The sequence below is a fragment of the Podarcis bocagei genome (assembly GCF_964188305.1).
Source record: "Podarcis bocagei genome assembly, chromosome: 4".
Lineage (NCBI taxonomy): Eukaryota > Metazoa > Chordata > Lepidosauria > Squamata > Lacertidae > Podarcis > Podarcis bocagei.
Genome location: NC_138128.1, coordinates 2,322,114 through 2,347,724, shown reverse-complemented (window position 1 = coordinate 2,347,724; position 25,611 = coordinate 2,322,114). Strand labels below are relative to the sequence as shown.

Sequence of the window (25,611 nt, the reverse complement as noted above, 5' to 3'; positions counted from 1 at the left end):
AAAGCAACACCTGCCCCTCCGTACTTGTGCACCCCACCTCCCAGGAACTGGTGCCAAAGGTATATTGCTCCTGACACTGGAGGTTCTTTTAGCTGCCGCAGCAAATAACTATGGGTGAATAACTTTTGAACAAGGCTTTTTCTCTGGCTCTTGGTTCTTATCCCCGTCTCCATTTCCACTGGGAAAGCGCTGAATCGGAGCAAGCAGCACTCGGGATGTACTGAAGGTTGCCATTTGTCCCGATTTACCACTAAAGAGCAGTTTTCTGGGGAAAAGCAGGGCGAGGGCAAAATCACTGCAACCCACTTTTTCTAAAGGATGGGGCAAGCAGAAGTCTTCATTGCTGAAGACCCCAGGAGGGGAGAATATTGCTCTAGTGCTTGAATTCTGCTTTGCTGATTTACCATAATGGGCATCCGGTTGGTCCCTGGGAGAACAGGATGCTGGACTAGACAGGCCATTGGCCTGATCCTGCAGGCTCTTTTTATGTTCTTATGGTCTAACCAGGAAAATGGGAATGGCAGATGCTAGATTTGCGACCCACTCTTGCCTTGTGTGGCTTGGTTGGAGCATTTTGCAAAAATAAATACTGAACATTAGGCGCCATTTGTTTCGTATGAAGTTTAACAAAGTTGTCGGGATGCTGTTGCTTCTCTGCCTGCTTTTTCCTTCCAAACATTGCAAGAAGTGACCAGGAAAAGCCTCTCCGTCCCTTCCAAGCTCTTTTAACGTCCCGCCCTCTGTCTGGCTTGCTCCCTCTTTCTCTGTCTCCCTCCCTCCCTCCCTCTCCCTCTGTCCCCTCTTCTTCTCCTCCTTTCCTTTTTAGAGATCGGTGATAAGGATTCCTTCGCCACTTAATGAGCTGGGAGAGGCCTCCCTCCATTGGAGTGGAGCAGCCCAGGTGTGCAACATTTTGACAGGTACAGCCAAGCAGGCCCGCCCCACACCCACACCCCCCTCCTTGCCCGGAGAGGTATATAAGGCAACCTTAAATTATGTAGAGGAGCACACACTCTTGTCCTGACAGCTTGCAAGCGGGATCGCCCACGTTACCCCAGAGGGTCTTATTGGGGGTGGGGGGTAACTGGTGGAAAGGAACAGCACCCTGGAGCCCGAGGAGAGGACAGCAGCGCTGCTTAACCTCACTGCTAACATGTTGTACCTTGAGAATAATGCCCAGTCCCAGTATAGTGAGGTAAGGAGACATTGCAGGTCTTTGCTAACATTTCTCTCTCTCCCTTCCTTCCAGGGAGAAAGTCTAGGACGCTTTAGAAAGCTTTCTTTTCGCCTCCCCTCCCTCCCATTTCATTAACTGGGGCAGAGGTGGTTAATATTTGGGTTTTGGACAGTGCTGCAGCATTTTGAGGATTGCAATAATGATAATAAATAAATACCCAAGTTTGTAGAAATTGGGTGCTTTGGTCTCTGTTGTTGACTGTAAACCATTGTAACTGTCTTTCTGTTGCCACAATAGATGATTGGGTGCAAAGAAGTACATTGCGGAGGACTTGACTAGGTTTGAAAAGCAATGCAAAGAGAGGTTCTTTTGGAGAGCAGATTGCTTGCAGATAGCGAGTTAATGGAGCTAGTTTTCCGTAAGGTGGCTAATTATCCCGTCCAGGCGGAGAAAAGCCCTTTTTGAATCTCTGTCAACAAGCCATGCATATAATGCGGCTGTAATGTGTGTGCTGAGCATCACCTGCGTTCCTTGTTTGCAGAGCCATTCTTTCTGTCTGGGTGCAAGAGGGAGTCTGTGTGCGCAGAGCATGCACGCAAAATGTTGGGCTGATCTGAGACTCGGGATGCTTGTTCGCTTGTGTGTGTGTGTGTGTGTGTGTTTATGGGGGAAGCTACACACGGAGGAAGTTGACAACAATATTAGCTTACATTCCAGAGGAGAGGGCAGCTGTGTTGACACACCATCTGAAAAGAGGAGGCAGCGGAACCCTGTGATTTGAGAAAGCCTCCCGGAGGAGGGAAATCTCCCTGCAGCTTGCCCAGATAGTTTAATAATAATAATCAGTGGGCCCATTTGAGAACAGAATTTAATTTATTTCTTAAATTTATATCCTGCCCTTCCTCTGGTAGCTGGGATAGCAGTTGTCCTAGAGTGTGTCGATGGAAAGGAGAAATGGTTCAAGAAAGCAAATCTCTGTCTTGGCAAATTTCTTTTTGTGCAAACGGCTCCAAACAGTTGGGCGAGCATTCGTTGGGCACGGGTGGACTGGAGAAGCTTGGAAGAGGCTTAAGTAGGAAGACTATCGCAAGGGGGCCCCTGCTGGCTTACCCCCTTCTCCATCCAGCTAGTGCCTTGCTTTCTCTCCAGATTTGGCCAGGCAGAGATGCCTCTTTGTTCAGCTGTGATTTTTTTCCTGGTTACGTTGCTCCACGCCTCAGTTGCCCATCTGCAAAATGGAAAGATCACCCAATGTAGCCAAGCGAGAACACGTCTTCTGACCCTGGTTCTCTGGGGCTAGGGCTGGAGGTACATCTAACTCCATCCTGGACTGGTCTTGGCAAAATTTACCCAAGAACCAAGCACAGCATGGGCACTCTGTGTTGATGGCCTCTTGTGTTGTGTTTTTGGAATAATTCTGCTTCTCTCCTGCATCTCCGCTGCCTGTGAGGAGTGAATCTATCTGTCGCTGTTTCTTGCTCCCCATTGTTCTTGTGTCTCTCCCACACTGGCCAGGTCTGATCCACGTCCATTACCTCTTTTCAGAAGAGAAGGGGACTCCATCACATCTGAATCTTCCAGGCTATCTTCCCCTTGTCCTCCTGACGCTTCCCAATGGCCCTTCAGTCACCGGGTTCAAATGTCTCAAGCGTTGCAGAGTTAGTGGCGTCCCTTTGTTGAAAAAGGGGAAGCTTCGGCTCTGTTTCAAATTGGACAGGGCTGCTTTCTTTCTTTCTTTTAAGTGTTGATACCGTGCAGGCCTCACAAAATACTTTTGGTCTTTTGATGCTACTCTCCTGGTGTGGAAAGAGGAGCGTGAGGAGGAGGAGGCTGGATCGAAGCAAACGGTGTTCATTTCTGCTTCTGAACCACCATATCCATAATTAAGAAGAGAGGGGGCAGGGAAGCCGCTTTGCAGTTTGAGAAAATTACATGGCGGGGGAAATCACAGCACTTTGCGCTATTTTTTGCAACAGTTTGGGCTCCGGCACCATTTTCTTTGCAATTCCGGTGGGACGTGAAAATCGTGTAATTCCAAATGGTTGACATTGTTCCGGAGTCCTCAAAGCGGGTGACAGAAACCGAAGCGAAAATGCTGATTTTTAACAAAGTTTTAGGAATGCTGCCTCAACCACCCATCACCACCACCGCCCAGCTGTGAAAATATCCAGACTCGGGGGGCCAGGGTTGCACAACCCATCTCTTGTTTGGGCCTGAGGACTTCCTTTCAAAGATGTCTTCTGCTTCTGCATGTTGAGTGTCACCAATTGCTGGACCACCTTTCAGAAGCAAGCTACACCTGGCCCGAGAGGGATTTTGCCATCTTTTAGATTTGGAGGAGCAAGAAGAGGAGATGGGTCAGGAAGGGTGGAGCGGAAGGGCTGGAGTGAGGGGAGCTGGAGAACTTTTGGAGGTGGAAGACAGTGGATAGAAGCTCTGCCCAGATGAACAAAGCTCTCAGTGGCAGCTAGCTAGGATGGCTGAGCTCTGCCTCCACAACTGAAGGCAGCAAACACTTCTGAAACCCAGTTGCTGGAGACCACAGGAGGAGAGAGGGCTCTGGGGCCCGGATCCTGCTTGCAGGCTTCCCGTGGGCACCTGGTTGGCCACTGTGACTGTGGTCCTTTCTTACACTGTTTTTATGCTCTTGTGGGGCTATAAGAGGTCAAGGAATAGGTTTGAAGGAAAGCTTGGTCATCTGGCCTACTGAGGATCAGTGGCTGTGGCTCTTTACAAAGTCATAAGGCCTACAGAAAGGTGGGAGAATGGGTGTCGGCTTCTTAGTTATGGCTGGGGGTTGGTCTAGATGAGCCTTAGGGGATCCTTTCCAGCTCCACAATTTTCTGATTCCATGATTCAGTTTTTGCAACTCCTACCCTTCTGGCTCCCACTGCCTCTTCTTCCTTGTGACTCATTCCTCTCCGGCCAGGGGTTTCCTGTGAGTGAGTTCCACCCGAGAGCCTGGGAGGCAGAACTGTTGTGCAAGTCCTAATGAAGGGCCTGTGGAGAACAGAGCCCTCCCAGGTACCTCTGCAGAAGAGAGGCCTTTGCACTCCCTTGTGCTCCTTGGCCACGCTCCCTTCGCCGGCGAAGTACAAATCCTGAGCGATCAGCTGGGCTGGGGGTATCCATAGAACACGCCGCCCCTGCTGTGTTGCACCCAAAGAGCTCAGACCTCAGCAGCCCCCTCATGGAGGAGAAGGCTATGAATGGCTACAAGACACAATGGGTGTGCTCTGCCTCTTCTCAATGCCAGTTGTTGGGAAAACTCTGCTTTTAGGTTTCCCATTGAGGAAACCATGGCTTGCAAGTTTCCCATCTGGTTGGCCTTTGCAAGAAACAGATGGGCCATTGGCTTGCGTCGGGGCTATATTCTGATGCTCAGATGGAACCTCCAGCCCCAGAGGCAGTCTATCGAGATTCCAATGTTGCTCGGGGCATTTGGCCCCTGTGAGAATAGATGGGCCATTGGCCTGATCCTGCGGGCTCCTCATGTTCTCCTGCAAAGTTCATGGAGTCCAACGCTCAAAAGTGTGCCTCCATTCATGTGCCAGAGCTCAGGGGCTGCTGATGTCATAGAGGAAGAAGTGAGGCAAGTTGCAGGCGGGTCTCACCTGTGCCAGACAGACACCTGACACGCAATCCTCTGCAGCGCCATTTTCCCAGGGCTGTTGTGTACAGCTGTTTCCAAGAACGTTTGTACGCCCCGGTGCCTTGGGTAGCTCGCAACATGGAGCCACAGCTGTCAGCTTTTCCCTTTTCTTGTGAGGAATCCTATTTGGAATAAGGGACTTTCCCTTAAGAAAGGGGAAACGTTGACAGCCAAGCATGGAGTGCACAATTGCGGTCCTTCGAATGCTGCTCCTTAAATCCCCGTATCAAAAGAGTTGCTTGTGCTAGGCTCGAAAGGCAGGGCACCTATCAGAATCCTCTCTCATAAACAACAACAACAACAATAATAATCCATGCGCAAGGAGCTAAAGGAGAACCTCCATGGTCGGGGCAGTGAAGACCTCCGAGTGCCAGGGGACACACACTGCGAGGAACGCCTTCTGCCTCCAGGTCCTTCTCATTGACTTTCTGGAGTGGGGGCATTTGGCTGCGCAGCATGGGAATTCGATGTCCAGACTATAGATGGATCCTCTTGGTTTCGCTCCACAACAGACAAAACACACAGAGAGACATTTGGCTGAGTGTCGGGCGATGTTCCTGCATGGGCCAAACCTGGCCTTAACCTGCAAACCGGAAGCAGATTGTTTTCTAGTGCAGCTAACTTTCCCCTGGAAAGATACATCGCCTAGCCAGACTCTTTCCTGTGACTCTGGGCTTAATGGTGTTCATTCTCAGGCGACCATCTTGAGAGGCAGTGTGGGGTAGTGGTTAGAACAGGGCCTTTCTCAAACTCAGGTCCCTAGATGTTGTTGGACTGCAACACCTATCATTCCTGACCCCTGTCACAGCCTCTCATCTGCACCTACCTCACAAGGTGGTTGTGTAGATGAAATGGGGGGGTACCATGTGTGCCACGTTGAGCTCCCTGGAGGGGAAAATTTGAGGGGGGGGGAATGCAATAATACAATGCAATTGCAATACTCAAAAGTATTTTAGCTTTAAACTCAAGGGCTGCTTTCAAACGGCTATATTTGGGAGAGAGAAAAGTATGGCGAGGAAATCTACCTGCAGCCAGGTTGCAGACAACTCTCTCTCCACCCCTCCCTCCCTCCCCTCCTCTTCTCCCCCCTCCACCCCCCACAGCCCATGTTCTCTGGCCCCTTTCCAAGGGGGAAGGCAGTTCTGTCTTCAAAGGAAGAGACTTAACCAATCATTCAGTGGAATGAGTTCCACCACCATGAAGGTGCTGACAAGGAAATTATTGCGGCTATACAAACACTGAAGCTCCTTTCCTCCTCCTTCTCTCCTCTCATCCCCCCCCCCCCCCCGCCTGGCTGTTCGAAACGGACAAAGGAAGTTGAGCGTTCAAAATCTGGGAAGGACCCACTCTGACCTTAAACTGGGTACCGTTTCCTTTTATGATCTGGAGCTGCATTAACTGCCATGTTGTTTAATTTTTGCTCTGGAATCTCTCACCCATTCCATAGCATTTTTTAGTTGCTTTGCTGATTTTTTGGGGGGTGGGGGGAAGGGAAGCCAGTTGCCACTGAAGCACATTTTGATCTCTATTCCGCTTGTCTTTGGCTCCTCTGGACTTTGTGCCTTTGTGCTGCCTTCGCAGAAGCCTTGCACTCAGAATCCTTCCTCGTCGCAAGTGCAATAGTCCCAGCTCCTTTTCAAAGACGGTTGCCATGTTGCTTAAGCTGTACGGATGGAGGCTGATTCTCGCCAGGCAGTCAAAATCTGGCTGAAGCAGTCTTTACTGGTCAAGCACACGCCGCAGGGCCTGTTATGGATCTGGGTGTTGCCTTGCATTTTGTACTTTGCATTCTGCACACCGTCATATGCCAAAGGTAGAACTTCACCATGTTCTGCAGATGGCATCAGTTGCTCAACTGCATCAGTGCAGATCAAAAACAAGCATTGGGGTGGGAGAATCTGACAATTGCAGCCGCTCTTTGCTTCTCATTTTCCCAAACTTCGTGTCCAGTTCTCCACAGTTCCACATCCGTTACTTTTTTAAAGAAAAGTCCTCACACAAAAAAATGATCAGCCTTTTAGTGGCAATTTTTCCCAAATATATACAGATGTTCGCATGCAATTTTGCCTAATGGGCTCATTTTTCCAAAGTTGTTTCCCCTAATATGATGGATTGTTCTAGACTTTCTTCCCACAAATATATGCATTCACAAACACACACACACACACACACCCTTACCCTTGTGCATGAATTACTTGAACGGAGAACTGCATTGCAAAATTTGGATAAGCGTGAATTTCGAGGGATGGTTGTATTTTGGTTCACGCATCACTTTGGAAACTGCAGATGAGGCAGAGTTGCGTTTAAGCGCAAGTGGAATTGAATTTATCCCCATATCTAAACTCAAAACCTTGGGATATATGGAAACCTCCCTCAACGCCAACATTTCTCTGTCTCATCAAAGCTATCCTTCCGCTTGGCTCGAAATGTAATTTCGTCAGCAAATCTCTCACCAGATTCACCTTTGAAACATCACTGTAGAGCAGGGGTCAGCAACCTTTTTCAGCCATGCCTCAGACCATGTGGTAGGCCAGATTATATTTTTTTTGGGGGGGGGGGGAATGAACGAATTCCTATGCCCCACCAATAACCCAGAGATGCATTTTAAATCAAAGCACACATTCTGCTCATGTAAAAACACGCTGATTCCCGGACTGGATTGGGAAGTGGGCTGGATTGGGAAGTGGGCTGGATTGAGAAGGCAATTGGGCCACATCCGGCCCCTGGGCCTTAGATTGCCTACCTCTGCTTTAGAGGAATCTTCACCAAACTAGACTGTTGTTACTTATGTTGGAATTGGGCTCCAGATCCTGTGTCTTTAAAATTACCTGTCTTCAAAATCCCCAGGGATCTCCAACCCCACCCTCTTCTGAAGGCTACCTGCAGCTTCTGCTTCAATTAATTACATGGGTGGATGAAAAAAAAAATATGTTCCTCTCCCTCTTTTTACACACTTCCACCCCCCTCCAAAAAAAACCCCTTCCTGCTATCGCTTTAGGTCTCCCCTAGTTGTGTCTTCCTTGCCACGAAGGGATTTCTGAGAAATGTTCACACCTTGTTGTGACGCCCTGGGCTTGTGTACATCGATATTAATGCGCCTTTGAGCGCTAAGCAAGTGATCGACGGCATGGATTATGGGGCTGGCTTCAGAAAAGGGACGAGCACTTCATGGGAACCTCACAAAACAATAGGTTTGGGGCACTTCCGGGTGGAGGGTGGTGGTTTTTTTTTTTTATCTACTGAGTCACGAATGCAGGTTCTGCAAGGCCAGCCCAGCTGCCCCATTCGCCTTGGCTCTCAGTTCAAATTGCAAATCAGGATAGTGTATGGCAGGTTGCAAGGCAAAGGTGTAGCAATAGTTTTTGGGATGAATCATCAGAGCAGTTTTCCCCAACCTGCCCCCTCCAGATGTTTGGGAGGCTAACTCTCACCAGCCACTGTTGGTGGGTGTTGAGCTGCAGAACATCTGGAGAACTTCCAGGGAGGCCCCTAAAGCCCTTAGAGACCCAGGGTGAGGCACTGTGGGAAAGGCCGGATTCTGTGCTAGGGATCATTAGGAAAGGAATCAAGCTGCTGCAGACATCAGAACCCTGTTCTACAAGTCTATGGTGCGACCACATTTTGAATGCCGTGTACAGTTCTGGTGGCCTCACGTCAAAAAGAAGACTGCAGAGTTGGAAAAGGTTCACAAAAGGACCACCAAAATGATCGTGGGCGTGGAGCAACTTAGGAAAAAAGGTTGCAGTGTTTGGAACTTTTTAATTTAGAGAAAAGGAGAGTAAGAGGCGAAAAGATAGAAGCTTATAAAGGAGGAAGTAGGTAGAGGAAAGTTTTTCTCCCTCTCTCAAAACTTGTGGACATCCAAAGAAGCTGAATGCTGGAAGATTCAGGGCAGATTTATTTATGCAGCGCCTTGTTAACCCGTGGAACTCCCTCCCACTGGAATCAGTGATGGCCACCATCTTGGATGGCTTTAAAAGAGGATTGGACAGATTCATGGAGGGAGAGAAGGCTATTGATGTCTGCTGGCCATCAAGGTTTTGCTCTGCCTTTGCAACTGGGTGCAGTAATGCCCTCTGAATCCCAGCTGCTAGAAATCGTATATGGGGAGAGAGCTTCAATATTGCTTGTGGGTTTCCCATTGGGGCATCTGGCTGGCCCCTGTGGGAACAGGAGACTGGACCAGCTCTTCTGTTCTGACCGATAAGGCTAAATAATAATAAAAATTTCACTCTCTCTTTTTTTTTGGCACACCCTAAATATCTTTTCACTCTGTCTCTGAGGGCTGACCCCAGAACATTCTCCACAAGGATTTGCAGCAGATCCCCTTGCAGTGCCATTGAGGTGCAGCTCTCAGAGTTGTGCTTTGCTGGCCTAGCTTCGTCTGCTCCAATAAAGATATATCCTCCATTCATGTTTCTCTCCCCTGAAATATACTCAGAGTCGCAAAGTGATTTCATGCTCTTTATTCAGCTCATAGTGGTGAGGAGGAATGAATGAAAGTCCCCTCACAGTATCTGCTTTATATACATTATTTACACAATGGCTGCATATGATTGGCTAATTCCGGAATTCTACTGTAAGCCAATCAGGTTGTGGATTCACTTCTATCTGGAGCAGGATTGGGTGGTTCCTGCCAACCAATCATACTGCTGCATTGTTCTAGGACTAATCAGACTGCTGCATTCTGAATCCTATTGTTCTAGGACCAATCAGACTGCTGCAGTTTGGATCCTATTCAACTCAGTACATAACATCCCCCTTCTGCTTGAATGCTCTCGGCTCACAGGATCGTAGAATTGTAGAGTTGGAAGAAACTCTGAGGGTCCTCTAGTCCACCTGCGCAGGCACCTCCTGCAACAGCCCCAGCGCAAGAGGAAATGAAAGTCCCCATCAGCCTCGTTCTAAGGTTAAGGAATTCAAAGAAAGAACTCAACGACATTCGATTCGAGTTCACCCCTGGGAGAGAATCGCCTGCAATGCAGGAATCTCAAGTGAAGCATCCAGGAGGGAGCTGGTCTCTTGGTCTAGTGTGGACCTGTCATTTCCTGATCCCTTAATTATCTGGTGTGGGTTCCCTCCCTCTCCTTCCTCCACTTAGCCACGGTATACTGTTGTGTCTGTGAAGTGTAGGTGGATTCCCACGAGGCAAGACACAGCGATAACAGCAAAACCTTCATTGAACTACATAACTGGGAAACAGGGGCAAAGCAACTGCTTATATACACCTCTGAAAGCCTGGGCCGCTCCCACTCCCAACGTGATTGGCTGTCTAAACTTCCAAGCTGCGAATCACAACTCAGAGTTGAAGAGCCAATGGCAGAGGCCCAAATCCTGAAATGTTCTGTGATTGGACATCATGTATCAAATCAGAACACAGGAGCTCAGAATCCTTAGTCCAGACCACAGCTGTCAACGTTTCCCGGTTTTTAAGGGAAATTCCCTTATTCCGAATAGGATTCCTCGCTAGAAAAGGGGGAAGTTGACAGCTATGGTCCAGACTCAAGCTCAAGCAAACACAGACCACTGAATACATAACAGTCTGCACCGGGAAAATGCTAAATGTGGTTAATTTTTAACCAGGGCTTGCCAACCAGCTTCGAACCCTGGTTTCAGACTCATTCACTAACAGGCAGTGTGCAGCGCCACACCATAGTTGGTGCTGAAAAGAGATGGGAGCAAGGAATTTGTGTAGGAAGAATGTGGGGCATGGGCACTTGTGTGTGTGTGTGTGTGTGTGAGAGAGAGAGAGAGAGAGAGAGAGAGAGAGAGAGAGAGAGAGAAACCCACAGGTAGCTCCCAGAGCCTTCACGGGAGCTAAAAAGTCTGTGTTTGGGTTGGGTGTTTTATTGGGTTTTTTTTTTGTTCTTGTTTTATCATTTATTTTGTGTTCTCCGTTTGTTTTTTTATGTTGCAAACTACAGATGACGGGCAGGATACAAATTTAATAAATAATAATAATGTAGCAGTGCTTAAGAGGTCAGGAGATGATTCCCTCTGCACCACTATGGCCAGGAATGATGAAAGAGACTCATGTTTCGGAGTTACGCATTTAGGAAATGCAAGGTAGTAGCAGTTTAAATTGTGCCGTGCGTTCTGGTGCATTGCAGACCCTTTTCATGCATACCTAAAAAAAGACAGGAAAAAGTTCTGAGAACCATTGCAATGGAAAAGGCAAGAGGGTGAGGATTCTGACCCGAGGGTCCAGGCATTTTTGAATTGGTTGTGTGAATGCGGAAGAGGAGTTGATGGGAATTAAGGAGGTTTTGCCTCCCTTGGCAACTTCTTCTTTGAAAGAGATGGACTTTTCCATGAGGAATGTGCGCCTGTCCTTTGCAAGTTGACATCTCGCCCTGTCAGCAGATCTGTAGCATCTCTGCATGAAACTCTATCTGCTTCTGGAGGGCTCCCTGGCAGTTAAATGACAACACATTGACGTTCAAGCTGCCGATTGAGGCGGGAGAATTTTAGAACCCAGGAAACCATCTCGGGGAGCTGGGCAGACAAAACAACCAGCCGCAATGATTTGTTTTAAAAGGCTCTCCCGCAGTGGGAAAATGATATACAGGTGGTACATGACTCCAGTCAAGCTTGCAAAAATATATCATTTGCCCGACAATAAATGCTGGAAATGTAAGGAAACTGAAGGTACATTCTTTCACCTTTGGTGGACGTGCCCAAGGATTAAGGCTTTCTGGGAAATGATATATAATGAACTGAAAAAGGTATTTAAATATACCTTCTTGAAGAAACCAGAGGCCTTTCTCCTGGGCATAGTCGGCCAATTGGTGTTAAAGAAGGACAGAACTTTTTTTATGTATGCAACAACAGCAGCAAGAATTCTCATTGCAAAGCACTGGAAGACACAAGATCTACCCACCCTGGAAGAATGGCAAACACAACTAATAGACTACATGGAAATGGCGGAAATGACTGGCAGAATCCGAGACCAGGGAGAAGAGCTCGTGGAAGAAGATTGGAGGAAATTTAAAATTTATTTACAGAAACATTGTAAAATTTTTGAATGCTGATGACGTTGAAATGAACTGAAGGGGTTCTAGCAACAAGGTAAAATGTAAGATGGGATTGATAATAGATAAGTTAAACTGGATATGAATTTGCTGAACCAAATTTTTAAAAAGGGATACAAAAAAGGGAGGCGTGAGGAAGTCAGGAGAATAAGTTAACTAAAGATGAGAATTTTAAAAAAGAGGGAGTATTGTTTTTATGTTTTTTTCTTTTTTCTTTCCCCTTTTGAGTTTAATGTTTGCATTTTTGTATTTTGTGATTTTGTATTTTTCTGTTTTTGTACTTTTTTCTGAATTATTTTATTGATAAAACTTAATAAAATATTAATTAAAAAAAAATTAAAAGGCTCTCCCGCAGTGATGCCTCTGGGGCTAGCGAGGTAGATGTCCTGAGCTAAGAAGTGACCCATTTGGCCACTTGCCCTGTGCCATTTTGAAGGAGACAATGGCAATGAGTTGGTGTAGCCCTAAATGCCGTATTCTTCGCTCCATAAGACACACCTAGTTTTTAGAGGAGCAAAACAAGAAAAACAATATTCTGAATGAAACAGTGGATGTATGAGTTTTGTGATTCATGCTGTGGCCACAGACATGTGATCTGGTGGTGAATTTGGGGTGACCCAATGTAAAAATCCTGAGGATCCATGGGCTTTTACCTCCCCCCTCCCAGGCAGCCTCCTTTATCGCTAGCGTCCCTTACCTCTCTCCCGATCCCACCAATCAGCTGTTTCCTTTCAACACTCCCTTCCCTCTCGTTTGCCTTAGTGTCTTTTCCTTAGCTGGAGCAGCTTTTTGCTCCTCCTTTTCTTCTAATTTCTCTCCTTATTGCTTTAGTCTTCCTGTTCCCCCCATTTGCAAGTTTGCTGTCTTTACCTCTCCCCTCCCAGGCAGCCTCCTTTATCTCTAGCTCCCTTATCTCTCTCCCTGATGGGCAAATGATCAGCGGCTTTGTTTCAACACCCACTTCCCTCTTTCAAAAAAAGAGCATGATCTGCTTTTTGCCCCTGGGCAATTCGGCCCCAGGGACCATGCATTCGCTCCATAAGACGTGCAGACATTTCCCCTTACTTTTTAGGCAGGAAAAAAGTGCATCTTATGGAGCGAAAAATACGGTACTTGATCCAGGGCAGTGGAGGATCTGAGCATCAACGGCTCTGAGCATCAACGGCTACCCTGCTTTCTGGGCACTCTGGCAGAAATCTTTGGTTCTCTTTGGGCAGAGAATCTGAAGCTCCCAGGCTCAATCCCCACTGGAATCTCTGGGTTGGTCTGGGAGAGGCTCCTGCCTGAAATCGTGGCGAGCCATTGCTGGCAGCCAGTGTAGGCCGTATTGAGCTAGATGCACCAATGGTCTGAGATAGGCTAGGGAAGCTTCTTGGCTTCCTTTAGCTGCAGATAGCGAGGGTTGGAACTGAGGCCTGCTAATGCATCTGCTCATCCTCTGGGCTTGGTGAGATGACATGCACAAACACTGTCTCCTGGCAGCTATAAATATCTGGAGAGATGTGTTGTTCCTGAGATGTGTGCCCCTACGCTTGTCCTGGGCTCAAGTCTTCCCATCCTGTCGCCCTCCAGCCAGGCTTCACCTGAGGTCACATTATCTGCTCCCCTTTCCTCTGCGGGTGACGCAGGCCGTCCTCCTGTCAGCCCTGAGTGATGATGTGCTTTTGCCCATTGCAATAAAATGGGAGATTTCTGCTGATAACTGTTACAGTCGACAAAAGATGGAATGAAAGGAGAATGGCGAATAAACCCCTGGCACCGGCGCTTTCCTTGTGCGCCCTTCCCATGAACCCTTCCCAACTTTCCTTCAGCTCTGATCTCCCAATACAGCTCTCCCTTCTCTTTATAAAAAAAAGAGTTGCCTTCGGTCATCCGAAGGCAATTTTGCTCTTGTCTCGGAGATTGCCACCCAAGCTTGTTGAAGCTTCGCTGAGATTGCAGCACCTTTGCCAGGGCTGATTTGGGCAGACAGTTGCTTTTCTTCATCCAAACATACATATTTGTGTGCTAGGCGTTGCTTTAGGTTCAGAAAGCTCTTCTCCAACCCTCCCATCATTTATACCTCCTTATTCTTTTGCACTGATAATTGATGATGATAAGAAGGATTTCTTAAACTCTGCCCAATTACTCACCTGGGCAGAAATTTAAATAAAATTAAAAATTGGAGGGTGGGAAGCAGAATCCCATCTGCTGGCATTGCTGTAATCTCCATGGAGATTACATGTTGTAGGCAGGATCCTGACCCCCCCCCCATGTTTATTTATACCTGGAAATGCAGAAATGGCAGATAATTTGAGGACTGTGTGTTTCTGAAGCTAGGACTGCACATCTCTGTCGTGAATTTCTTGTAAGGTTTAGGACACGTTTTCTGATCTGTAAAAGGATAAACATGCCGTACTTCACAATGAAACGAGGCTCTGCAAAATATATATTTACTTACGTTTGATAAACAATCATATTGATAAACTGGACAGATTATTTTTTTAAAGGGGTTATACTTTATTTTCTAATTTGTCCCTTTGTGTGTGTTTGGTTGTTTGTAAGCTCCAAACATAAAGGGACCTATCTTGGAATTTTCAAATCCTGACATACCAGTTGCTTGTGACCGAGTCCACATTTAAATGAAATTATTTGCATTTTGGGTCCTGCTCTGTGCAATGGGAATGAATGCTTGCAACAAACTTTGGTAGGGATAACATACACACATCCTAGAAATAGTTTTATAAACAGTTATTTTTAAGATCGCAGAGATCACCGCTATGTGGGGAGAGCTGACTTGCACTTTGGGGTGAAAAAGACTTGTGTAACAGGGAAAACGAGTCCACACACACGGCACAGTCAGTCAGGACTAGTGTATGTCTCTTTATTTGCAGGGAAAGAGAGCCAAATAAGTTTGTTAAATATATCATAAAAGAGTGGGATCATTGCAGGGCAAAGGGGGGGGGGATCCATACTCTTTCACTGTCATGCTACAATGCCTGCACTTCCAAAAACTCAGGGAACATTGAGCTCCTGTATTTCAAAAGCGAAGTTTTACATCTTCCCTAAATATTTCCTTGCCGTACACCGATGCAGAGTCCTCATATGGAAAAAAAAAATCATTTTGCCGTGTGGGGCAAGAGCTCGTCTTGTTTTGCACTGACCTGCTATCATGGGCTGGCTGTTTTGCTTTAAAAATAAATTAATGTTTCCTGTTACAACTGAAAAAGGAGTAAAGTGCGAGAGGGAAAACCCCACAGATTTTCGGCTCAAGTCGTTTGTCCTTGATGATTCCCCACTGGTGTGTGTGTGTGTGTGTGTGTCTGTGTGTCTGTGTGTGTTCTGTCCTCTGATCATCCTGGCCTGAAACAAATTGTACCTTTTTATTATTGTGAACCAGAGGCAGGTGGTAGGAGACCAAAAAAATGGCAAGTATTTTGCCCTGGGGCGCTGTTTATTTGGATGGTGCTCTGATGCTGCTGACAGGGTCTCCTGCGAGGAAGGGGGGAAAAGTTCAATTGATCTTATGTTGCAGAACCTGGTTGGGTTAAGAGTAGGTAATTCATGTCTCAGACAGTGTCGGGCAGAGGCTTAGATCATTTTGGAAAACCTGTCTGGAGTTTTTCAGAGAAAGCTTTTAAAGACCCCGACAACACCGTTGTTGCCTTCTGTGCCCATTTTTTTTTAATAAATATCTTATCCTTCACCTTATCCCCCATACTCAGATTGGACATGAACGACTTGACCAGAAATATTCCTCATATTCCTGTTGCCAAAGAGTGAAAGCAGAGAGATTGGCATTGATTGGCACTTCTAACTTCCCACCTACACAATTTCAGGAATGGGCAGCGAGCCTTAAAAACAGAAAGTAATAAAGCACTGGAATGTCAGAATATTGTGGGGGATATTGGGAAGGAGGTGGTTAAAATAGCAGTAGCCTTGAGGTTTTAAGGAGGGGAGGAAATACTGTAAGGTGTCTACGAAGTCTTAACATCCCAGAAGAACCGTGCCTTGAGCTCAATGGGGTGCAGAAAATTGCAGCTAAATTCTGTCTCCATGTGCAACCTGAGCCTCTACCTTCTTGTATTAAACTTGCATCTGAGTAACATCGCATTCCTAAGCAAGTTTACTTTGTAGTCAATCCCACTCAGTTCAATGGGGCTTACTTCCAAGTAAGTTTGCATGTGATGAAGTTGGCACACTGCTTAGTTGAGCCAGGCATTTCATAACATCTGAAGAACTGGCCTGCTTTCTCCTCCTTTTAAAAACTGCCTCTGTGTTTTTTAATAGTTGTGGCCACGTTTTGCTTTTTATTTGTTTTATTTGTTTATTTTTTTAAAGCACACACAGAAAGGTAAACTGACCTTGTTATTCCAGGGTAGAAGTCAGAGAACTCTTCTGTGAACCATGCAACAAAAACCAAACCTAAAGTTAGAATCAGTTACATATTTTGAGAGTTATTTACTGTTAAAAAGAAAATAACTTTCACCATTTGACGTAACTGATTTGTTTTTGTAATTAGCAAAAGCATCGTACCTGTTGATGATTCGGCTCCTCCCACACACTGTTCTAATGAAAAGGGTGATTTCAAAATTCCACATCAGCATTGACCAGTATTAACCAATATTTGATGGGTCAACGGACCAAAACTCTTTTGACCAAATACCCAAATTCTCAACTTGAAGACTGCAGCCTTCTCCTAGGACAACCACTGATGTGTATTTGTGTACTGAACACCAACCGCATGTTTGAAAGGTCAGAAATGTTAGTTGCATCAGAAGGATGTGTGTGAGAGATCATTTGTGACATCGGGTTTTTCTCTTGCAAATGACAGTTAACTGCCTGCATGATTTTCATGCTTTAGATAGCAGACATTTGACAAAGCAGCAAGCGGATAGCATCTGGGAAATGACATTTTGCACACACTAAATCAGTGTTGGCTGATCCAGGAGGAAGTCAGCTTGGCATCCCTCCTATGGCAGCCAGGCATTCACATGGTTCTCTGAATCGTCCCCCTAAGCCATGGCTGGGCGATGCGTGGCCCTTCACATCCTGTTGGACTCTGTTGGTCTGTGATGATGGGAGCCATCTCAAGTTGACTTCCTTCTTCTCGTTCAGGGAAGGCTGGGCATTGATTTGGTGCATGGAAAAGGCGGTTTGCTGCATCTCTCCACCCCCCCACCCCCCCTTCCAGTTCCCAATGCACTGAACAGACTTCTCAGCAATTCAAAGGGTAATTCAGCCATCAGCCTCGCTCTCCCTTCCACATTTCAGGCAGGATGACTGCTTTATATCCCCATGTTTTGCTTGATTGCCAACTTAGGGAACTTGCAAAAGCACTCTAGAGGGAGGGAGAAGTGGGAAGGAGTTCGTGACAAGTCGGGTGCCAGCCAATCAGTGCTGTGCACAGACAGATTCTGCTGCATACAGGCAGAACTAGTTTGTCTAAGCTTGATCCTGGCAAGGAAGGCGCAGGCAGCTCATATAATGTACATTGTGCACAGTCTTAAATAGCAGCTGCTTCTCCTGGCTTATGTAGTTACTTACCTACCAATGCTTCTTGGTTAAACTTCTCTTTGCCACGCTGCACACATTCTGCCTTTCCCTAACAAACTTATACGCTAGTCCCGTTTTTTTTTTTAAAAAAACAACCAATAATCGACTCTGCCCAGTTTTGAATTGCAGTGTGAGGATTTGTTAGTGCTCAGCTGTGGATCTGGAATATGCACTTGTCTGTGTGATCTCTGTGCCCCTTTCCTCTTCCTGCTCTTTGCCACGCCGCTTTCCCTAAAGTAGTAAAGTCTTCCAGACCTTTACCAGTGAATTTCAGCCTTTGAAACATGGGTATCCATACTGTTAGACAGCTTATTCCACCCTTTGCCAACCCGGTGCCCTCAAACTGTAGGATCACAGCTCCAATCACCCAAAACACCATGGGGCTGTGCTGGCTGCAGCTGTTTCAAAATATCTGGAGGGCACCAGATTGGCAAGGGCTGCCTTATCCATTTTGCACAGGTTTAAAACCTCGAGTTTCTGTGGTGCTCTGGCAGTTCTGCCTCCCATTCCCCCCACCTAATCTTGTACCAGCAATTTTGCGAAGCCGTCATTTTTCCGCTTGGCTGTTTGTTTGGACCTCTGTACATGTACGGTTTGCTGCGGTTTTCATTTCGCTTGCACATTTTACTTATTTATTATTTATCAGACCGATATGCCTCCTCCCCTTTGCCAAGCTGCCAATGCACATTGATTGCAGCACCATTTTTAATTAAACATCACAGCTATGTGGGATGCAATTTACAGCAGCGGATTAAATGAAGTATCGAGGAAATAAATTGGACTAATCAAAGCTGTGATACAGTTTTGCATGTGTACAGAAGTAATTAACTGTTACTGAAGGGAATCTGAGTGGTCTTTTGCATTTCTCGTTGGAATAGAGATATATAACCAGTGCTATTTTTCTGGGGGGACACAGGGGGACGCATACCCCTAAATGTTTTGTGAATCTTTGTACTTTTGTCCATTTACTGTATTTATCTTTCCTGATTTGAACTATAAAATAGTGATTTTCTTGAGTCAAAATGAGAGTACCCCTAAACTTTTTTTTAAGAGAAAAGCACTGTATATAACAGTTAAATTTGGGATTCAATGTAGCCTTTGTCTGAGGTGAGATCTTACTTATATCAGAGGAATCGTGATGCAGAAATACAAATGCACTGGAATCCATTCCTGATCTGTGATTTAATCTGTGTACACATCCCCCAGGGTGCTTCGAGGGATTATTGCTGCCTGGTATTGCAATCCCGTGCGCTCACCTGCTTGTGTGCATCGCAAACTGTGTGGCAAAACAAGGCATGGAAGCTGGCAAATTGCAGATGTGTCCGTTTCACAATAAATTTCAGAAATTCTTCAAAGTCTGATGGGACAGAGAGTGAAGGAGAGCAGCCAACGCATTGAACACTCACAAAATGGAACGGGAATCGTCTGCTCATCCTTGACCGCCCCCCTTCCTTTGTATCTCCGTGCATCAATGGTATTGAGACAGGTATCTGTGCAAATCCAGGATTTACTTGGCAAAGGGCTGTGCTGAGCTTTCAGTTTCTGGAGGTGTGTTTGCGAGAGAAGAAAGCCCAGTTTCAGTCTCTGGCACTGCCAGGTTCGACTGGGAGAAACCCCTGAGGCTGAAACTCCAGAGAGCTGCTGCCAGCCAGAGCAGTCAATACCAATAATAATAATAATAATAATAATAATAATAATAATAATAATAATCCCTAAACAGGGCTGCCTTCAGATGTCTTCTAAAAGTTTGGTACTTGTTTTTCTCTTTGACATTTGGTGGGAGGGCATTCCACAGGGCGGGCGCCACCACGGAGAAGGCCCTCTGCCTGGTTCCCTGTAACTTGGCTTCTTGCAGTGAGGGAACCGCCAGAAGGCCCTCGGAGCTGGACCTCAGCGTCCGGGCAGAACGATGGAGGTGGAGACACTCCTTCAATACTGACCTGGATGGGCCAGTTACAAAGCTTCAGTTGTTGATACAACCTGAAGTACCTTGGTCGAGGTTTTACTACCCCAGACTACAGGTGGAGGTGGTTGTATTTTTGCTAATGTTCACCTACAACTTTTTAATTGTAGAAGACTAGTTGAAAGCACTAAGCTAAAACATTTCTCCCTCTGCTGTGCTAGCTTTCTGCATGCGGGGATGCCATGCTTTTAAAATGAAGGCACACATTCAGACGTGCAACCCCTACCCCCAGTCTGAAGTGATAATAATAATAATAATAATAATAATAATAATAATAATAATAATAATAATCCCTAAACAGGGCTGCCTTCAGATGTCTTCTAAAAGTTTGGTACTTGTTTTTCTCTTTGACATTTGGTGGGAGGGCATTCCACAGGGCGGGCGCCACCATGGAGAAGGCCCTCTGCCTGGTTCCCTGTAACTTGGCTTCTTGCAGTGAGGGAACCGCAGAGAAGTGCCATATTTTTCGCTCTATAAGACGCACCAGACCACAAGACGCACCTAGTTTTTGGAGGAGGAAAACAAGAAAAAAAATATTCTGAATCTCAGAAGCCAGAACAGCAAGAGGGATCGCTGCGCAGTAAAAGCAGCAATCCCTCTTGCTGTTCTGGCTTCTGGGATATCTGTGCAGCCTGCATTCGCTCCATAAGACGCACACACATTTCCCCTTACTTTTTAGGAGGGAAAAAGTGAGTCTTATAGAGCAAAAAATGCGGTATGTATCACGTGAATATTCTGATTGGCCCTTCCCTGGGCATTTTGCTACATCCAGCATTTTAGCCGAATGGAGCTCGCAGGTCCCTCAACATTACTGAATACTTTGGAAAGGCAAAGTTCATTCCTTCTGCCGCTGCTGCCTGTGTTTGTACAAGAGACAGATGGATATCTCTTCTTGCTGCTTCAGTGAGAGAAATCTTCTAAGGTTACCAGATTGCTTCCTAATAGGGTGGATATTGCTGTACTTAGCTCTGGAGTGCAAGCAAAAAATATCTCTCTTCATTTATCAAACTGTGTGCAATTGTCATCATGCGATAAATCTACAGGCAACAGATGAATGGAGCAAGCTATGCTAAAACCACACACACACACACCCCTGCAATATGTTTTTGCCTTTAATCCTTCTGTGATGGGCGGTGAACCTTCCTGGAGATATCTGCAGTCAGGCAGGGGTGGGTGAAGGAATCTAGCTTGCTGCAGCTTTATGAAACATAGCCAAAGGAAACTTCAAATCTCTGGATCAGCAACTGTCATTATTATTATTTATTGAATTTTTATTCTGCCCGTTATCCGTAGATCTCAGGGCAGTTCACAATGTGAAATACAATATAAAAGCAAAAAAGACACAATAAAAACAAGAACAAAACCTCCACATATTTATGGGCTTGTTCATACTTCCGCTTGTCTTGTGCCTAGAGAGCATGGGTCCGAGTTGTTTTCTCCTTGCCCCATGACTTTCCCCTGGAAAAGCTGCTCTTTAGCACTGAATCAGAGCAAACCTCAATCCACGGAAAATCCCATTGACAATTGCTCCAATTCTGTGGTAAAGATTCAGTGGGTTTTCCCAGGGGAAAGTAGCAGGACAAGAAGAAGCCTGGATGAGGCCGTAGATCAGTGGCATAGCGTGGTTTGCTGGTGCCCAGGTGGGCGGGCGCTGGGGCAGAAGGACGCAGAGGTTGAATGGAACTTGCCACGCCAGCCCAGCATGTGCCATCAACATCACCAGCCTGATGCCAGCCCTCAGCTGCTTTGCAAGGCTCGCAAAGCAGCTCAGGGTGGCATGGCGGCATGCACAGCGCCCCCAGAAAAATGTTCTGGGGGCCATCATCCCAGCAGCCCCCCCCCCATGCTACGCCCCTGCCATATATCTGCTTAGAATTCTTGGTACTCCTAATTGAGCATCTTTGTTTCACGGAATATTTGGTGTTATTTGACTGTAATCAGAGAAGAGAGTCCGTTGGCAGTCTTGGAATGGCCAAGAAACCAGCTTCCCAAACCTGTTGTTGGTTCACAAGCCCTGGTGCACTGTTTTGCACGATCTCTTCTTTACCCAGGCCTCTCCTGATGCTAATCCTGATTTTGGTGGCATAATTGCCACCATCCCATAATTCCTTCCTCCCAACTCCCTGTTAGCAGGTCTTCTGCACACGTGGTTGGTGTTCGTGAACAGTATGCTGGCAATATCCAGAATGTCACCCCTTTGGCATGAACTTGCCTCGCCCTCTTTCAAAGGCATCCGTTGGTGGCCATCACTTTCTCCTGGAAGAGCGAGTTCCATAGTTTAATTATACACTGCATTAAGAAGTCCTTTCTTTTATCTGTACTTTTCATCAAGTACAGTTTTATAAAGACACCTCAGTTAAGTGCGAAGGGGAAAAAACGGTCCCCTTTCCTTTCTTGTGGAAGCAGAGAGGTGGAGTTTTGCAAAAGTCTGGCTGAAACACCGTGGCTGTGGTTCATGGTGGAGCGCTGTATTCAGATGGCCTTATTCGGAAGGGGAACTGAGCAGGCGCCATTTGTCCCAGTTACACCCCCCCCCCACACACACACACGTGAATTTGCCCCATCTTGGGTGCCCCAGTGGAGCGCCTAGGGTAGGTTTTGGTGGAGGCGCGGAGCAGCGCAAGCCTCTGTTGCATCACCATCACAGACCACCTGAAATTTGCAAACAAGCAAACAACTTTCCCCCTTTTCTCCTTCAAATCTTTTGATGGTGTGGCCAGTCAAGCAAGAACCTGAAGCCTTGTTTTGTTCTCAGAAGTGACTCTGTGGCCTTTGGAAGTAAGGAGAGTGAGAGCGCGGGCAAGGGGTGTTTTCATCGGAAGCCAAATTCCGAGTCAAATTCCATGGCGCCTTTGTCCCCCTGGCTCGGCTGCCCCCTTCTAATTGTTCCCTTGTCAGGAGGCGTACGCCTCCGAGAGAGTTATCTGATGGCTGCCCCAGGGCTCACGAGCGACTCAGACGCTGACCTCTGGGTGCAAACCGCTCCTCCGAGCCTCTCTGGCCTGGGGCTCAGCTGCCCAGACCCAGCGTTGGCCCTGTGTGTCTTAACTTTCCTCCCCTCACCTGGACATTTTGATGCACCTGTCTGGGGCAGGGGTGGAGTGGGCCAAAGGGTTAGAGGATCACAGGAGGAACAGGGAGAGCGAAGCAGCCTCCCAGCTGCTCGTGTCAAGGCGAGGATTAATCGCTATTTAAATAGCAAGCTGGGAGGGGGTGCTGGGCTGTGGAATGTGGCCGGATCAAGGCAGAGGAATGGCTCTTCCCCTCTTCGCCATTCAGACAGATGGCTCCTGGCTTGCTAGGAATGACAAGGCTGCCGTATTTACAATTTGCTTTCCTCTTTATTACGAGTAAGATTTCTAATCTGATCTGCTGCCCAATGCCTGTTGGGAACGGGGAGGGCGAACGCTTGTGCAACAGCCATTTTAAGAGGCAAGATACCTATTAAACACTTAAAAAAAATAAACACGGCTAAAACAGACTCGTCTGCCACATTCCTGACAACCAAATCAAGGACATGCCAAACCCCCTTGAGAGAGTTTGCCAGGTTTGCAAATTTTGGTGCTTCCTCAGATGGTTTTGCCTGAAGGAACTCCCAGAGATTGCATTTGCGATTTTGCAGTAGGTGGGATGTTGGTGGGACTTGGCACCATTTTGTAATTTTTTCTTTAAATACAAATCTGGGGTTCTTGAATGAGAAGGTGTGCTTCGGAGTGCATATGTTCATTGAAACAAGCGACGAAAATGCATTGCATATGGGGAAATGGCTTGCGAAAACAGAAATACTAGGAGAAGTTAACAACAGGACGCTAGCCAACTCTCAGGAGGACTTTTAGACAAAAATGAATCACAAACTGATGTGGAAATGTGGCTAAATCGAGGCTGGGAAAACGAGAACCTGAAATTGACTGGGTGGCCCACCCCTTGCGGGAGCAAGCAAAACAGGCTTGGAAGGGTGCTGTGGCAATGGAGCAAATCTAGGTGGCCAAGAGAATGGCCTGCTTTTCTCAGGGCTGAGCCTGCTGGGGAAAGGGCTGCGTTGCTTGGGCAAGGGTGCCCCTCAAGGCGGGGGTGGCTTTGTTTAGGGATTAAGGTGCCTCTAGCTGGCAGGCAAAAGGGCTGGCTGCTTCTCTTGGCATAGGTGCCAGGGGTGCGTGCTGAGCGACATTGCCAAACTTGCTTCTGAGTGAATTGGTTCCTTTACCATCCTTTCTCTTTACCAACGTAAACACGTTTCGGTGGCCAAGTTCGGGCAATCGCATCTCAGCTTCATAAACCAAAATGTGAGAGAGCTGCTTGCACCTGCTCACCCACTAAAGCTCTGCTCGCTTGTTGCTATTTATTAATTGCCTTCCACAGATGTCCCCAGGCAATGGGTGAACTATAATCAAAACAGCTACAGAAATAACCCAAGAGCAGCTTAAAAGCAATGCTAAATGGACACCTATGGCCAAGACCTTTTCATCTTCATTGTGTAACTTGGCGAGCAGATCTTGAAGTCTCATAGCTTCCTGTTTCTCCAAACCAGGAAACCTTGGTCCCTAGCACTGAACGAGCCAGGATCCTAAACCGTGGTTTGAAGTGGGCTTAGGATCTTGCCTCATTCTCATGCTGCTAACCAGAGTTTCTCTGGTTCAGATGCAATGAGAAGCTGCGGTCAATTACAGTCTTCCTGGTTGTGAAAGTTCTGTATGCATGTTCAAAAGACTCACATGTCTTGGTTTATCAATTCGAGATGTGATTGTCCAAACTGGTTCTTCTTACATCTGGTAGTCTTCAAAAAAATATAATCTGATTGATGTGCTTTATGAGTGGAATACAATTAAATATTTCAGCCAAGGAAAATTAAAAGTATGACTTATCCCTCCCTGTTGTAAAATAGTGTGAGGTGAAGTATTAAGATGTCACTGGCGAGGAGGGAGCAGGAGAAGAAGAGCAATTGGAAGGTTCTTGGGGCTTGAACGAAATGTATGTCTGAAGGTGGCACCATAACTCCCTGGCTATTTCCATGGAGCAGAGGAAATCCAGGAAATAACCTTCCTGGAACAGACAGCCTCAGAAGGTGGCAATCTCTCCTTCCTCAGAGGTCTTTAATCAAAGGTTGGATGGACATCTGTTAAGAATCCTTTAGCTGTGATCCCTGCATCACAGGGGGTTGGACTACAGGGGCCTTGGGGTCCCTACCAACTCTACAATTCAGTGATTCTATGAGCTTGGAAGGTGATGGACTTTCCTTCCTTGGAGGTCCTTAATCAAAGGTTGGATGAACATCGGCCAGGGATCCTTTAGCTGTGATTCCTAGTGGATTACCCTTGGGGACACCTGCCAACTCTACAATTCTATGATTCTGTGATTCTCAAGATTGTGTCAAACTTAAAGGTGCTTAAAGATGCTAAATGTGTGTGTGCAGATAGATAGATAGATAGATAGATAGATAGATAGATAGATAGATGATAGATAGATAGCCAAAGATAGCCAAACACTGATAGCTAAGCTGGAATTATTTCCAGAGGACCAGAGGCTGGGTCCTTTCACTTACTGTAACATATCTATGTATTCTCTCTCCTTTTCAGCCACAGTATACAAATCTGGGGCTCCTCAACAGCATGGACCAGCAGATACAAAATGGCTCCTCATCCACAAGCCCGTACAACACGGACCACGCTCAGAACAGCGTGACGGCGCCCTCCCCTTACGCCCAGCCCAGCTCCACCTTTGACGCCCTCTCACCCTCGCCCGCCATCCCCTCCAACACAGACTACCCAGGACCTCACAGCTTTGACGTCTCATTTCAACAATCCAGCACTGCCAAGTCGGCCACGTGGACGGTAAGAGTCGGGTCCGGCTTGGGGGGGGGGGCGCGGCACTGGAAGGCTGGTGTGTGAAATATGGCGGCAGTTGGGAAGTTGCCGCCAAATGTTTTCCCTATTAGGAAGGAACTGAGTTCCAAGGGTAGGGCATGGGTCATTCCTGGTCATGTTTTCCCATCGACTGGATGGAACAACTCCTCCATTGGAGGAAGTTGGGAATGTGAGCGGTAGAATGAGGGTAGTGAGTCACTAGATTGCAGTAATTCACAGTTGCTCAAGAGGCATAGTAGCTTTCCAAAGTCCATTCGGAACTCCGGTAGCCGGAGTTAATTTAAATGCCCCATGCAAAATGCAGTTCCGCTGGGCACAGTTCAAGGGTTAAAGCTTCATATTTTCCTAAAATGAAAGCCCCCTGAGAAGCCCGTTCAAAAGCAGCATGCTCT

The 25,611-nt window shown here is 46.7% G+C and overlaps 1 protein-coding gene and 1 long non-coding RNA gene across 7 annotated transcripts in view; one reads left to right on the top strand and one right to left on the bottom strand.

Moving 5' to 3' along the window:
• Nucleotides 1-1,013: 1,013 nt before the first annotated feature.
• TP63 (tumor protein p63) overlaps nucleotides 1,014-25,611 on the top strand; it is a gene marked incomplete at its 3' end in the record, with an annotated part of 97,922 nt that continues 73,324 nt past the window's right edge. For all 6 annotated transcript variants that reach the window (XM_081190291.1, XM_081190290.1, XM_081190289.1 and 3 more), the window contains exons 1-2: nucleotides 1,014-1,195; nucleotides 24,932-25,186. In XM_081190291.1, the coding sequence (XP_081046417.1) occupies nucleotides 1,154-1,195; nucleotides 24,932-25,186 (297 nt within the window). In that variant the 5' untranslated portion in view covers nucleotides 1,014-1,153. The remainder of the gene's footprint in view (nucleotides 1,196-24,931; nucleotides 25,187-25,611) is intronic.
• On the bottom strand, nucleotides 9,163-10,538 carry LOC308585240. Its single transcript, XR_014007187.1, has 3 exons — nucleotides 9,787-10,538; nucleotides 9,585-9,657; nucleotides 9,163-9,250 (listed from the first exon to the last, which is right to left on the bottom strand). It is a non-coding gene; the product is annotated as an uncharacterized lncRNA (long non-coding RNA).